At 35.7% G+C, this 13,093-nt stretch overlaps 1 protein-coding gene across 1 annotated transcript in view; it reads left to right on the forward strand.

Annotated features, from left to right (window-relative positions):
- The window catches only part of LOC123827359 (40S ribosomal protein S25-like), a 44,698-nt gene that overhangs the window by 5,324 nt on the left and 26,281 nt on the right, over positions 1–13,093 (forward strand). The window contains exon 2 of the mRNA XM_045851883.1: positions 4,792–4,880. Coding sequence (XP_045707839.1) covers positions 4,792–4,880 — 89 coding nt within the window. The remainder of the gene's footprint in view (positions 1–4,791; positions 4,881–13,093) is intronic.

A 13,093-nucleotide genomic window follows, 5' to 3' on the forward strand; every position in this document is an offset into this window, starting at 1 on the left:
TTTTATGAAAAAATAATCACATGATCCTATGCTTGTATAAAAAAATCATTGCACTTCCAAAACTGTCACTAAAACACACTGAGTTTCAGCTTCATACCACCCAAGGAAATCTCCCAATTATTGATAAAATAGTAAATATGAAAACATGCACTGTGATTTAAATGTATGTTTTCTTATCTAATTAAGTTATATGAAGCCATAATTTTTTTTAAAAAGAGTACTGATTATTTGGAAATCAGTGCCAAACTATTATTTATTGATGAGATGATATATGTCTGTAAGTTGCTCGAATTAACCTTTGAGGGGGTGAGTGAGTGAAAGAAGAATGAATATTGTTATTGCTGGACAATGGGTAATTGGGGTTCATGATAATATTCTACTTTTGTATATATTTTTGAATTTTTCTTAATAAAATTATAAAAAAGACAGGAAAAGTCCCATTGAAGTGTGTGTCTATCATTTATCTATCATCAAAGAAGTCAGAAGGTAGAATGGAAATGAACTTTAAAATTAAAAAGATAGATGTTTATTTCTTCACCTTGGACAACCTATGTATGCACTTGGGAAAGCCAATGAATTTCTCTCAGCTTTGGTTTTCACATGTTCAAAAACATTCTCTCTTGTTTAAATAAACCAGATAATATTTTTCCAGATACTATTATATATTAGATATCAATTCCTATCACCTTGTAAGCAAAAATGTTGCTTAATAATTAAAACTTGTAATTACTTGCAATTTAATTGTTCTGGTATCTATGGAAAGATCCAGTTATTATGTTCTCCTTGTAGTTGTTTTGTTCTGTGCATTAATTATGATAGAACTTCTCTCAGCATGTGGGGAAAGTAATGATGGCTTTAGATTTTTAAAGATTATTTATTTATTTATTCATTTATTTATTTTTATAGAGAGGACAAGGGAGGCATAAAGAGAGGGAGAGAAACAGCAATGTGTGGTTGCCTCTTACCTGCCCCCTGCTGGAGACCCAGCCCACAACCTAGGCGTGTGCTGTGACTGGGAATTGAACCAAGGACCTTTTGGTTTGCAAGCTGGTGCTGTATCCACTGAACCACACCAGCCAGGGAAGATTTTTAAGTAAGATAAGGTAATGCTCAGTTTTCCACTTTCCTGGTGGCAGATATAGACTCTTGGAGGTTCAATGTTACCTACTGACTTATTGTTTTTTCTTCCATAACACATCTGCCCTTCAGACTTCATTTCTGGGCTATTCCTACTGGAGGTAGAAAACAAACCATCATCCTCAGCTGTAATTCATTATGGAACTTGAAACTCAATCATGATTTCCAGACTTGGGTTTCATAGAGTCCTCTATTTTTAGCTTATTTCACCCTTCCCCATCTTCTAACCAGATCTGGAATATTAAAAATGAAAATATGTAAATCCTTCAAAGTGACAAAATTATCTTCTGTCCAGCCTGTCCTGCCCACAGATTAGAATTCTGTCTTAGTTTTCTTCCTTTCTTTATTTTCCCCCAAATTTCCCTTAGGGTACAAAGCAGACTGTACCATGAGACTAGGACATTAGAAACACTCTAAGTTTTCCCCAACCTCAGACTAGATGTTGGTCTGTACATGTTCTGACAGCACTCAGCAATGACGGCTTTTCTTATCTCTGTGTTGTGTTTGTGGCCATGGACCTCTCTGGGACCAAAGGATACCTGAACATGCCACACTTTGGATGCCATCCACTGAGCTCACTGTCCATCCCAGCCCAACCTGTACAGTGAAGTCAGTTCTCTAGCCCAGTGTTTTTCAGAGGATTTCTAACAGAGATATTATATTTGTAAATATTTATACTCCTAGGCTTCACTTTAGGTCTAATAAATCAGAATGTCCAGGTTAGGGTGTTAATCAGGAATCTGTATTTTATCATAGTAAAGTTTAAAAATCATTGGCTAAAGCCATAGACTGTGCCAAAGTTTTCTTTTTTCTCCTGCTCTATTACCGTAATTTTAAAAAGTTATTGTGTTTTTTTTATTGTGGTTTGTATTCAACACTATTTTGTATTAGTTTTGGATATACAACATGGTGGATAGACCTATTGCTGTGCTTTTAAACTGCCTGATGCCTACACTTTCTAGAGTCTAGACGTTTACAGAGTTTCAGAAAAACAAACAACATTCAACAGTATCAACAACAAAAACACAGGAGTGGTTCTTAGCAAGGAAGTCTGGTTGTCTCAAACATACAAAGGGGGACCCCCCAAAACCTGGAATTGTCTTCTGGAGGGCAAGCCCCTTGTAGTATAGGCTTCCCCCGCTAGTGGTATGTGTTAGGAACCCTTCTGTATCAGTGTACCTGCTGGCATTGTTGTGAGACACTGCCTTCAGCTTCAGTGAATTTTTTTGAAGACTCTTTCAGTGTGTTTGCTTACTTCATGATAAGTGATTTACAAGCACATTTCCCCACACCACACTGAGTGTTCAGCAGTTTTTGACCAAAAATTGCATGAACCCCGTATGCCCCACCCTTTCTATACACCCAATCTCGCACACGGAGACTTTTTTTGTTTGTTTGTTTCCCTGGATGAAAAAAGTCCTCAAAGGAAAACATTTTGCTGAGGTGGAAGAGATGAAACAGAAAATGGCAGAAGCACTAAAATGCATCAAAATTGACAAGTTCAAAAACTGTTTTGATAAGTGGGAAAAATGTCTCAATAGGTGTATTGCATAAAATAGAGAGTATTTTGAAGGTGACAAGTTTAAATGTGTATGAATACATACACATTTTTTAAATAAATAAATTCAGGGGTTTTTGGTGTCCAGCAAATGACCTGCACATTCAAAAAACATGAAGGCATTCTGTGAATCTGAAGGATATTGAACAAGGGGAATAAGAGGAGTAAGGTCGGAGATTAAGAGATGCTGGGAGTTGCAGCACTAATTATTCAGGTTCTTGTTAACAACTTTAAGGCCTTTGGCTTTTACCCTCTGTGAGGTAGAAGACATGGTAAGGTTTTGAACAAAGCAACGTGACCTGACATACAATGTTTTAGGCGGATCATTGTAGTTTCTGTGTTGAGACTAGTCTGAAGGAGGCTGGCAGCAGTCAGATGTTAGGAGGCTGTTGCTCTGATTCAGACAAGAGAGCACAATGACTTGGACAAAGAACTAGGAAAAAAAGTCGTGCGTAGTCAAGATTCTCGATTGATTCTGGTGGTTGATTCAACAGAGATTTCTTCTGGCTCAGATGTCAATGTGAGTAAAAGAGAGAAATCAAGATGACAATAACTTTTTGACCTTGAATAATTGGAAGAATGAAGTTTTCATTAACTGAAGTAAAGAAGATTGTGGAAGGGGAAATTTTTTAAGGTATGTGTAGGTTTGTGATAATTAGGAAATCAGTTTTGGGAATGTTAAGTTAGAGATGGCTTTAGATGTTTACGTGAAGTGGTTGAGCAGACAGTTGGATTTGAGTTATCATCATAGTGATGATATTTAAAACATTGAGACTAAACTTGAACAACTAGGAGTTAATGTAAAGATAGTAGAGAAGAGGTATGAGGGCTCTTTGGGAGGGACCCCCAAAATGGAATTTATTTATTAAAAATTGTGTATTTATCTTTACATGTTTAAACCTCAGTCAGCTTCAAAGCATTTTCCATTTGATGCAGTACACCTATGGAAACATATTTTCCACTTATCAAAACAGTTATTGAACTCATCGATTTTGGTGCCTTTTAGTGCTTCTACCATTTTTTGTTTCACCTCTTCCACCTCAGCAAAATGTTTCCCTTTAAGGACTTATTTTATCTAGGAAAACAAAAAAAAGTCATTCGGGGCAAGATAGGGTGAATAGGGAGGGTGAGGCATTGGGGTCATGCCATTTTTGGTCAAAAACCGCTGAACATTCAGTGGCAGGTGTGCTCATAAGTCACCCATTATGAAGTGGGCAATTGAAAGAGTCTTCAAAAAAAAAATTCACTGAAGCTGAAGGCAGTGCCTCACAACAATGCCAGCTGGCACACTGATACAGAAGCATTCCTAGAACACTCCCCTAGTGGGGAAAGCCTGCACTACAAGGGGTCCAGCCTCCAGAAGATAATTCTTTTTTGAACACTCCCATGTTTAGAGGTCATGGAGACAAGGAAGAACTGGCAAATACAATTGTGAAGCAGTGAGTGAGAAAGGAGGAAGTCCAGGAGAGGGTTGTGTTCAGAAGTCAGTGAAGAAAATGTTACAAGAAGGAAGGGGTGATCAGCTGTGTCAAATATTGATGACAGAACAAGTCAGATGAGGTCAGAAAAGTGATTATTTAATTCAATAATAAGGAGCTTATCAATGATTTGATATGAACAGTCAGGGAGTTGTGATGGTAGATATAAAGATCTCTTTGGAATGAGTTTGAGGAATACAAAAACAGGAAAAGAATTGAAGTTAATGATTTATGGAATGAATAAAATGATAACATTATGTATTCTGCAATGTTTTTATGGAGCAGTATGTGCTAAGCAGTCACACTATTCTTTATAGCTCTGGCCCATATCTCTTAATCATGCCTAGTTTTAAATTATATGAATGACCACAAGATGCTTAAGATCATTCTCTAAATAGTTATTAGCTCTTCTGTTTTAGTACCAAGAATATCAATCATTCCCACCCCAAAACACTAATATAGATGAAATGTTCAGTTGAAATCCAAAGATTGTGAAAGAGACCAAAGCATTTTGAGTAGTCTCTGTGGACATCACTCGGGCTGTGGTGATTTCATAGTGGAAACTAGTGGGAAATAAAGTCTCTGAAAGTGGTTTTTGATAACTCTTCTTTTGCTTAGGACCGACTCTACGCAGGCAGTTATTTGCCTCGCAGGAGATACCAGTTCAGTCCACAGATACCTTTACCAGTAATATTTTTTCGAAATATGTATGTCTCTAGAAGTTGGTTATGAGGCCAACTACAGCTTCCCATTTCCTTTGTGCTGAAGGGTGACAGTTTATGAAGCTTATAATTAATGAAGATTTTGCTAACAATCACAAACCCAGTGATGTTCCTGGCTTGTTGAAAGAAACAGGATGGGTAGCAGTCATTAGGCTGGGGCCTTTAAATATGCATTTGGCCAGTGAGCTGCAGATTAGCTATTGTCTTTTTTAATAAGAGAACTTATGGGAGCCCTACTGATAAAGTTCAGAATAAATTACTTTGGGATATGTGAAATGATCCAAAATATAGAAAAACTGTAGAGTAATTTTCTGAATAGAATTAGCTGCTTCTGTTGGGCCTATTTTAAGGTCCTCATGAATTTCCACATTAATTTTCTGGCTTTGTTGATTTCTATGTTCTATTGTTTATAGAATGACAGTGTTTGTAGCCAACTTCACTTTCATATTCTGGTGAAGAGCGCTTGACCTAGTAGTACAAAGGTTGAAAAGTCAAGTATCTGTAGGAGGCAAACAAGGAACCAAGCAGAGCAGCCCAGCCTTAGAAATCACTGGGAAGAGGTCAATGGCTGAGATGAACCAAAGAGAGAATATTCTGCTCCAGTCAATTGTCGCCACATGAGAAAATTTGCCTACTTTTAATACTCCAAGTTGTTTAAAAGAAGCAAGAAATCTGAATTTTAACATGCCATCTTTCAGTTTGGAAATACTGGAAACAAACTCAAAGTTTTAAGAAAGCCCACTGTAACCCAGTACATTGCAGGCCAAAGCAAATGCATCTGTGGGCCGGATCCAACCTCAGGCCACCAGTTGGTGAATTCTGGCCCAGAAGGCTCAGTGGTTATTGCAATGATTTGGGGCTGGTTCTTTACAGAGATGTAAAACACAACTGGTTGCTAATGATTGAAATGTTCTCAATTGGTTCTGTCCATTTCCTGTTTTTGTAACAAATCTTAAATCACATTAGACTTGTATTTGAAACCTGATGGTTAAAAGTAGAAAGACCATAGAACCTGGACTGCCTGGGACAGCACTGGCTTAGGCCTGGAGCAGTTATAGTTTTTAATAGTGCTGCCTTTCATTCCCAACATATCCCAGTTTTGACAAATTACAGAAACACCTTAATTAGACATCTCTATTTTCCCCACAATCCATTTTTCAGTTATTGTTCATTTGTTTTTAATTTATTTCTTTTTTACAAAGCTATCTGAGAGCATGTTAAATATATAAAAAAACAGGACAAATATCGCTACAAACCTCCATGTAGCCATCATCCAATTTCAGCAACTATCCACTAATGGCCAATTCTCCATTCCTTTATTATCTTGAAGAAAATCCCAGATTTCATATTATTTCTTTCATCTATAATTTCTTATGACTTTTAAGTCAATATTATTCCAATACCAGTCTATCAGTAAAAATATTTAATTTTAGCTAGTTTTCCTTCAAATTGTCCTTACATTTTTCCAGTAACTTGACTTCTCTTTCTTTCCCCACTGTCCACCATGAGCCTGCCCTCTGGTTCCTGAATACTAGTACTGAGACATTTCATTAGCATTTCTCAAGAACTTTTCAAGAGTTGTTAAGTATTTGTTGTGCTTAAGGGAATAACATATTTTTGTCTAAAAATATTGTCTAAAATATTATTCTATTTATTATTATTACCTCTATTATTATTATATTACCCTTTATTTTTTCTGGCCCTTCAACTACCTCCATCTTTTCAAATGTTGATTTGTCCATTGGTTTGCCCTTGAATAATTTTTGGTGAATTTATCTGATTTCTCTTGTCTATTGTGGACTAATCCTGGGGCCTAGTTTCAAGGTTCATTTTATATTTCTGTTGGAAAATGTATATTCTGGTAACTTTATAAATTGCAAATGATCATAGAGCAGGCATAACTGTTAAACTTTGATAATTTTATTAAGGACTCAAAATATTTTATTATGTTAAAATTTTCTTCATAATTTAAATTTTTGGATTAACACCTATGGATACACATTATGTAATACACATATGAATAATTTTGTAATACAAATAACTAATTCATCAAATAAGCTTATTTTGTTAGCTTGCATTTTATGTTTTTGGGAACTTTGAGTGAAATGTATTACATTTATATTCCCTTTTTATTTCCTTTGGTGTTTTATTTATATTTTTATTTCTTATTTTTTAAATAACATACTAAGAATTTTTCTTCAGTTGAGTCTTATGTTGTTGTTTTTTTTCCTTATACTTTGGTAATCTTCATCTGCATTTTTCCCATCATTTAGTCTTCATTCAGATCCAACTTCAACATTTTCTAGATACACGTACTTTTTAAGGTTAAAGCTGAAGACTAGACTACCCATATTAAGCCCAACTAACTGATTCAATGTATCTATCTATTTATTTATTTATTCATTTACATTTATTTAACTAAATTTACTGGGGAAGAAATTGAACAAATGTATGCCTAATAAACTTATATCTCCCATCCTAGATTGAAAGCTCTTGAAGACCAGAATTCAATCTTTTATATTTCCTTATCAATGTATCAACATAGAGTTTTAGAATGGTGGAGTCTCCAAATATTTGTCAATTTAAAATCTACAAAGAAAAAATATCATGTTTATTATATGTTTTATATCCTTGCTGACCATAATATTAATAATTACATATGTAAGTGACATAGTCTTATGAGTTATACATATTTAAAACATTAGCAACATTAATGGAGTTCTAAATAAAGTATAGAAAAATTTTAGCCAACCACAGAACAAATATTCCAAAAAGTTATATAGAACAACAAAAAAACTTGAATACCTTCAGCAATCTTTTTAATAAATGTTTTATTTATTTATTTATTTATTTTAGTTTGAGAGAGAGGGGAAGGGAGGGAGAAAGAGAAGGAGGGAAACATCCATGTGTGGTTGCCTCTCACATGACCCTAACTGGGAACCTGGCCCACATCCCAGGCATGTGGCCTGAGTGGAGATCGAAGCAGTGACCCTTTGATTCGCAGCCCATGCTCAATCCACTGAGCTACACCAGCCAGGGCAGTAATCTTGAGAAAGAAGGACAAAGTTAGAGATATCACAATAACTAATATTGATACCAAACGATACTACAAGTCCATTATCATTAAAACAGCCTGGTACTGGTTTAAGAACAGGAATAGAGATCAATGAAACAGAACAGAGAGCCCAAAATAAACTTATGCTTTTATAGTTAATGAATATTAACAAGGAAAGTAAGAGCATACAATGGAGTAAAGACAGTCTCTTAAGCCCTGGCTGGCGTAGCTCAGTGGATTGAGCATGGACTGCGAACCAAAGTGTCGCAGGTTCAATTCCCAGTCAGGGCACATGCCTGGGTTGCAGGCCATGACCCCCAGCAACCGCACATTGATGTCTCTCTCTCTCTCTCTCTCTCTCTCTCTCCCCCCCCCCACTCCCTTCCCTCTCTAAAAATAAATAAATAAAACCTTAAAAAAAAAAGACAGTCTCTTCAATAAATGGTGTTGGGAAAATTGGACAGGTACATACCATTAAAATCCTAAGAGAAAACATGGACAGTAAAATTTCAGATATTTTTCCCAATATATTTTGTAAGTCGGGGGAACAAAGGAAATGATAAACAAATAGTACTGTATCAAATTAAAAAGCTTCTGCACAGCAAAAGAAACCACCAACAAAATGAAAAGGGAACTCATTGTATGGGAGACCATATTTGCGAGTGATACATCCACTAAGGAGGTAATTGTCATAATATACAGAGAATGTAAATGACTCAACACCAGGATGACAAAGAATCCAATTTTAAAAAATGGGCAAAGGACCTGAATATACACTTTTCCAAAGAGGACATACCAATGGTCAATAGACATATGAAAAAATGCTCAACATCACTAATCATCAGAGAAAGGAAACTTAAAACCACAATGAGATATCACTGTACACCTGTCAGAATGGCTACCATTAATAAATCACTAAACAAGTGCTGGTGAGGATGTGGGGAAGAGGGAACCCTAGTGAATTGTTGATGGGAATGTAAAATAATGCAGTCACTGAGGAAAAACAGTGTGGAGTTACCTCAAAAAATTAGAAATGAAACTGCCTGTTGACCCAGTGATTTCACTTCTGGGAATATACCCTCAGAATTCCATAACATTAATTCAAAAGAATGTATGCACTCTTATGTTCTTGGTCATATACAATAGTTAAGATCTGGAAACAGCCAAAGTATCCATCAGTAGGTGAGAGGATAAAATAAGCTGTGATACATTTATACAATGGAATACTACTCAACTGTAAAAAAGAAGGGACTCTTACATTTGTGACAGCATGAATGGACATGGAGATTATTATGCTAAGTGAAATAAGTTAGACTGTGAAAGACAAATACCATATAACCTCACTTACATATGGAATCAAATGAACAAACTAAACGGGTGAACAAGATAGAAACAGAGGCATGGATACATGGAACAGACTGACATTTGTCAAAGGGAAGGTGGGCAGGGGGACTTCATGAAAGAAGGAGAAAGGATTAGCCAAAGAACATCTATGCATGACCCATAGACACAGACAGCAGTGTGGAGAAGGCCTGAGATAAGGGAGAGCTGGGGTTGCCTAGAGGTAGTCAAAAGGGGAGGATGAGGATATATGTAATAGCACAAACATAAAGAAAAAAGTTTTAGCCACAATTTCCCCCTTTCTTTTACCAACCTTCTTTTATTATCTATTTTCGTTCCAAACTGATACTTAACTATAAAGGCAAATAATTTCTACACAGTTACAATTATTGACATATTGCATTTTAAAAGCCAACTTTTTTAAAGAATAAATTATATACAGTGAAATGAACCTGTACTTGGTGTACATTTTGAAAAAGTTTCAAAAAGTTTTGACAAATTTATATACCTATATAACAACCTTTAAAACTGAGATATAAAAGGCCTTTCATGATTCCATCCCACTCAGTTATTTATTTTTTTTTTACAGCCCTGGATCCAGGAAAAACCTGATGAATTCTGTGTTAGTATAGATTAATTAGCTTTGCCTTTTCTTGAGTTTTATATCACTGAAAACATAAGGTATGCATTTTTTTTTCATATGTGGCTTTATATGCTCAGCATAGTGTTGCTGCTTATACCAGTAATTCGTTCTTTGTGGTGCTGTGCAGTATTCAATTGTATGGATACACAACAAATTGTTTCTTTGTATACTTGTTGAAAGACATTGGGTTGTTTCCACTTTTAGGATTTTACGAATAAAGCTACTATGACTATTTAGGTACAACAAATCTTTGTTGGATAGATGTATGTTTCATTTCCTTTGGGTAAATACTTAGGAGTAGGACTGTTGGTTGATATCATAAATATAAATTTTATTTTGTATTAACTATAAAAGTATATACCATTTTAATTTTCTGTCAGAAATGTAGGCGAATACTAGACTACGTCCTCATATGGAGCATAATTATTTTTATTTTTTATTTTCATTTTAATATAATTTTATAATTAATTTTGGCCTTCATAGTTAATCTTTATATTTTGAAAACAATATACATTTAATTGGAAAGGTGTTAGAAGGTAAAATAATTATTTTTTTCTGGTTATTGCTACAAGTGTCTATAGCCTAACTGTACCTACACTTATTTTATGGCCAGGACTGGCCCAAGGTAAAATTTGAAAATAAGTAAATATTTTGCTTTTAAATTTCTTCTTTTTCCTTGAAGTCTGTCCCTGCTTTCTACACCTCTGTTCCTCAGTGGCCTGTCATTAATAAGTCATAGTTCTACCTCAGTTTTGTCATCATGTTTTTAAAAATATTTTATTTATTTTTAGAGAGTGGGGAAGGGAAGGAGAAAGAAAGGGAGAGAAACATTAATGTGTGGTTGCCTCTCTCATATGCCTCCTGCTGGGGACTTGGCCCCCAACCCAGGCAGGTGCCCTGACTAGGAATCAACCCATGACCCTTTGGTTGGCAGACTGGTGCTCTTTATTACTTTTGAGACAGGCATTTTTATACCTTAGACTCCTGATTTTGTGTGTTATATGCTAGTACCTTCAGTGGTAGTGATTTTCAGTGAAACAGATAAATATTCCTTAATTATGTGTTGTTTGAAGACACCCCTTCTATTGATAAAGTTAGCTCTGAAAGTGCTTTTGGTAATTTCTAGGTTTGCTGTGACTTTTGTGGGTGTCCAGTTTCTATCATGCAAAGAGGATATGAAAGGACAAAGCAGTGTGTGTAAGTGTGTGTATAAGTGTGGTATGATACCTGTCTGGAAAAATTCCAGCCATTGTTAATATAATAAGAAACAGTTTATGTGACATTGATATAACCTGGCAACCAAAGATGGTGGGCTGGAATGCAGAAATGTGAACAACGATGACTTTACTGTAGTCAGTGGGGGCTGTGGATGAAGTTGAGTGAGCATGTGTACTGTGTGGTTATCAGATTCAAAATGACTGAGCAAGTAGAGCAACAAATCTGCATCAAATTTTGCATTAAAGTCAGACCATTCCACCATGGAAACTATTCAGATGATTCTGAAGGCTGCAGCTATTGTCAGTCAACTGGTGATTGGCAGCTGCATCACAAAAATGCTTCTATTCATGCATCACATCTAGTGCAGAATTTTGTAGCAAAACATCTAATCCCCCAGAGGACTAAGTCCCCCTACAGCTCAGATTTGGCGCCCTGTGACTTCTGGCCTTTTCCAAAACTAAAATCACCTTTGAAAGTGAAGAGATTTCAGACCATTGATGAAATTCAGGAAAATACAATGGGGCAGCTGATGGCAATTTGGAAAACTGTGTGAGGCCCCAAAGTGCATACTTTGAAGGGGACTGAGGTGTCATTATCCTATGTACATGCTTCTTCTGTCTTGCACCTTCTACAATAAATGTCTCTATTTTTCACATTACATGGCTGCATACCTTCTGCATAGATCTTGTATGTGTGTGTTTACCAATGTGTGCATTATTGCCCAGGAAAAAAGGAATATTTATCTCCAATATACTTGTATATTTTGGTATAAGATGAGTTGGGGAGACTTTCCCACTTTTTGAATTTTTCTAAATTATCTAGTGCTTATATATTCCCTTCTTTTCCTGGCTGGGGATAAAGTGTGAGCTTGAAGTGCTTCCCTGCCAGGGTGACCTTTCATTTTCTGAAGTGGCTTGAATTAGATACTGTAGTCCTCAAACACTAGATCACAATTCTTAGTCACAAGCTGGGTCACAGCCAAGCAGTCAGTCTCGATGGATCAACCTCATGTCCAAATTCAGCTCCTTAGTACCAATCCGGTCTGTGTATTGTTTTTGCTAGCAATGTTGTATTGAGACTGCAGGATTTAGGCTGTTTTAAAAAAATTAATCTCCCCTCCACAAGTTTTTGACTGTGTAATAACTGTAGAGGGATGGATTTTGGAGTCATACAGACTCATCTGTGTCTGTGTCATTTTCTTCCTTCCTTCCTCCCTCCCTCTTTCTTCCCCTCTCTCTTTCTCCTTCCTTCCTTTCATTTACATTTGTTTGTTTATTACTGAAAAGAAAATAAAACCATGATAAAATTTAAACAATTTAAGAAAGTATGTAATGGAAAGCAATTAAGCAGTTCCTTTCTCAGGTCTTTTACACTCCTTTCCCAAAGTCAGCCACAGCTGGCATTGTTGTTACATATTTTTCCATACATTTTAATTCATTATCAAACGTATTTGTATTTATATCCTTTAATTTATATCCTTTTACGAAACTCCGATCTATCTTTATTATTTTCACTTAAAATATGTCTTAAATATTGTTCTAGAACAGCAGATACAGACCCACCTCATTCTTTTTAAACACTGTGGTTGTCAGCATAGTGTTCTATTGTGTGGGAGTATATATTTTATTGAACTAACCTCCTATGGAGGGACCTTAAATTATTTCCAGTTAAAATTGTTTTTTTGTTATTAAAGATGATGTTACAGTGAGCATTCATAAAGATCTATGATGCTAGTTATTGTGTCTAAGAATTTAAATTTTGATAGTTATTGCCAAATTGCCCTTCAGTGAAGTTGCATCAACTTACCTTCCCACTAATAGCAAGTGCAATGAAACTGACTGGTTTCAGACTATATGTTATGGAAGTTTTCAATCTTTGCCTACAAATTAGTTTTTTTCCAGTTAGTGAGAAACAGTTTCTTTCCCTTTCTCCACTTCTCTG

The sequence above is a fragment of the Phyllostomus hastatus genome, unplaced genomic scaffold (genome assembly GCF_019186645.2).
Source record: "Phyllostomus hastatus isolate PE091 unplaced genomic scaffold, TTU_PhHast_1.1 phas_contig_86, whole genome shotgun sequence".
In the NCBI taxonomy this organism is placed as follows: domain Eukaryota; kingdom Metazoa; phylum Chordata; class Mammalia; order Chiroptera; family Phyllostomidae; genus Phyllostomus; species Phyllostomus hastatus.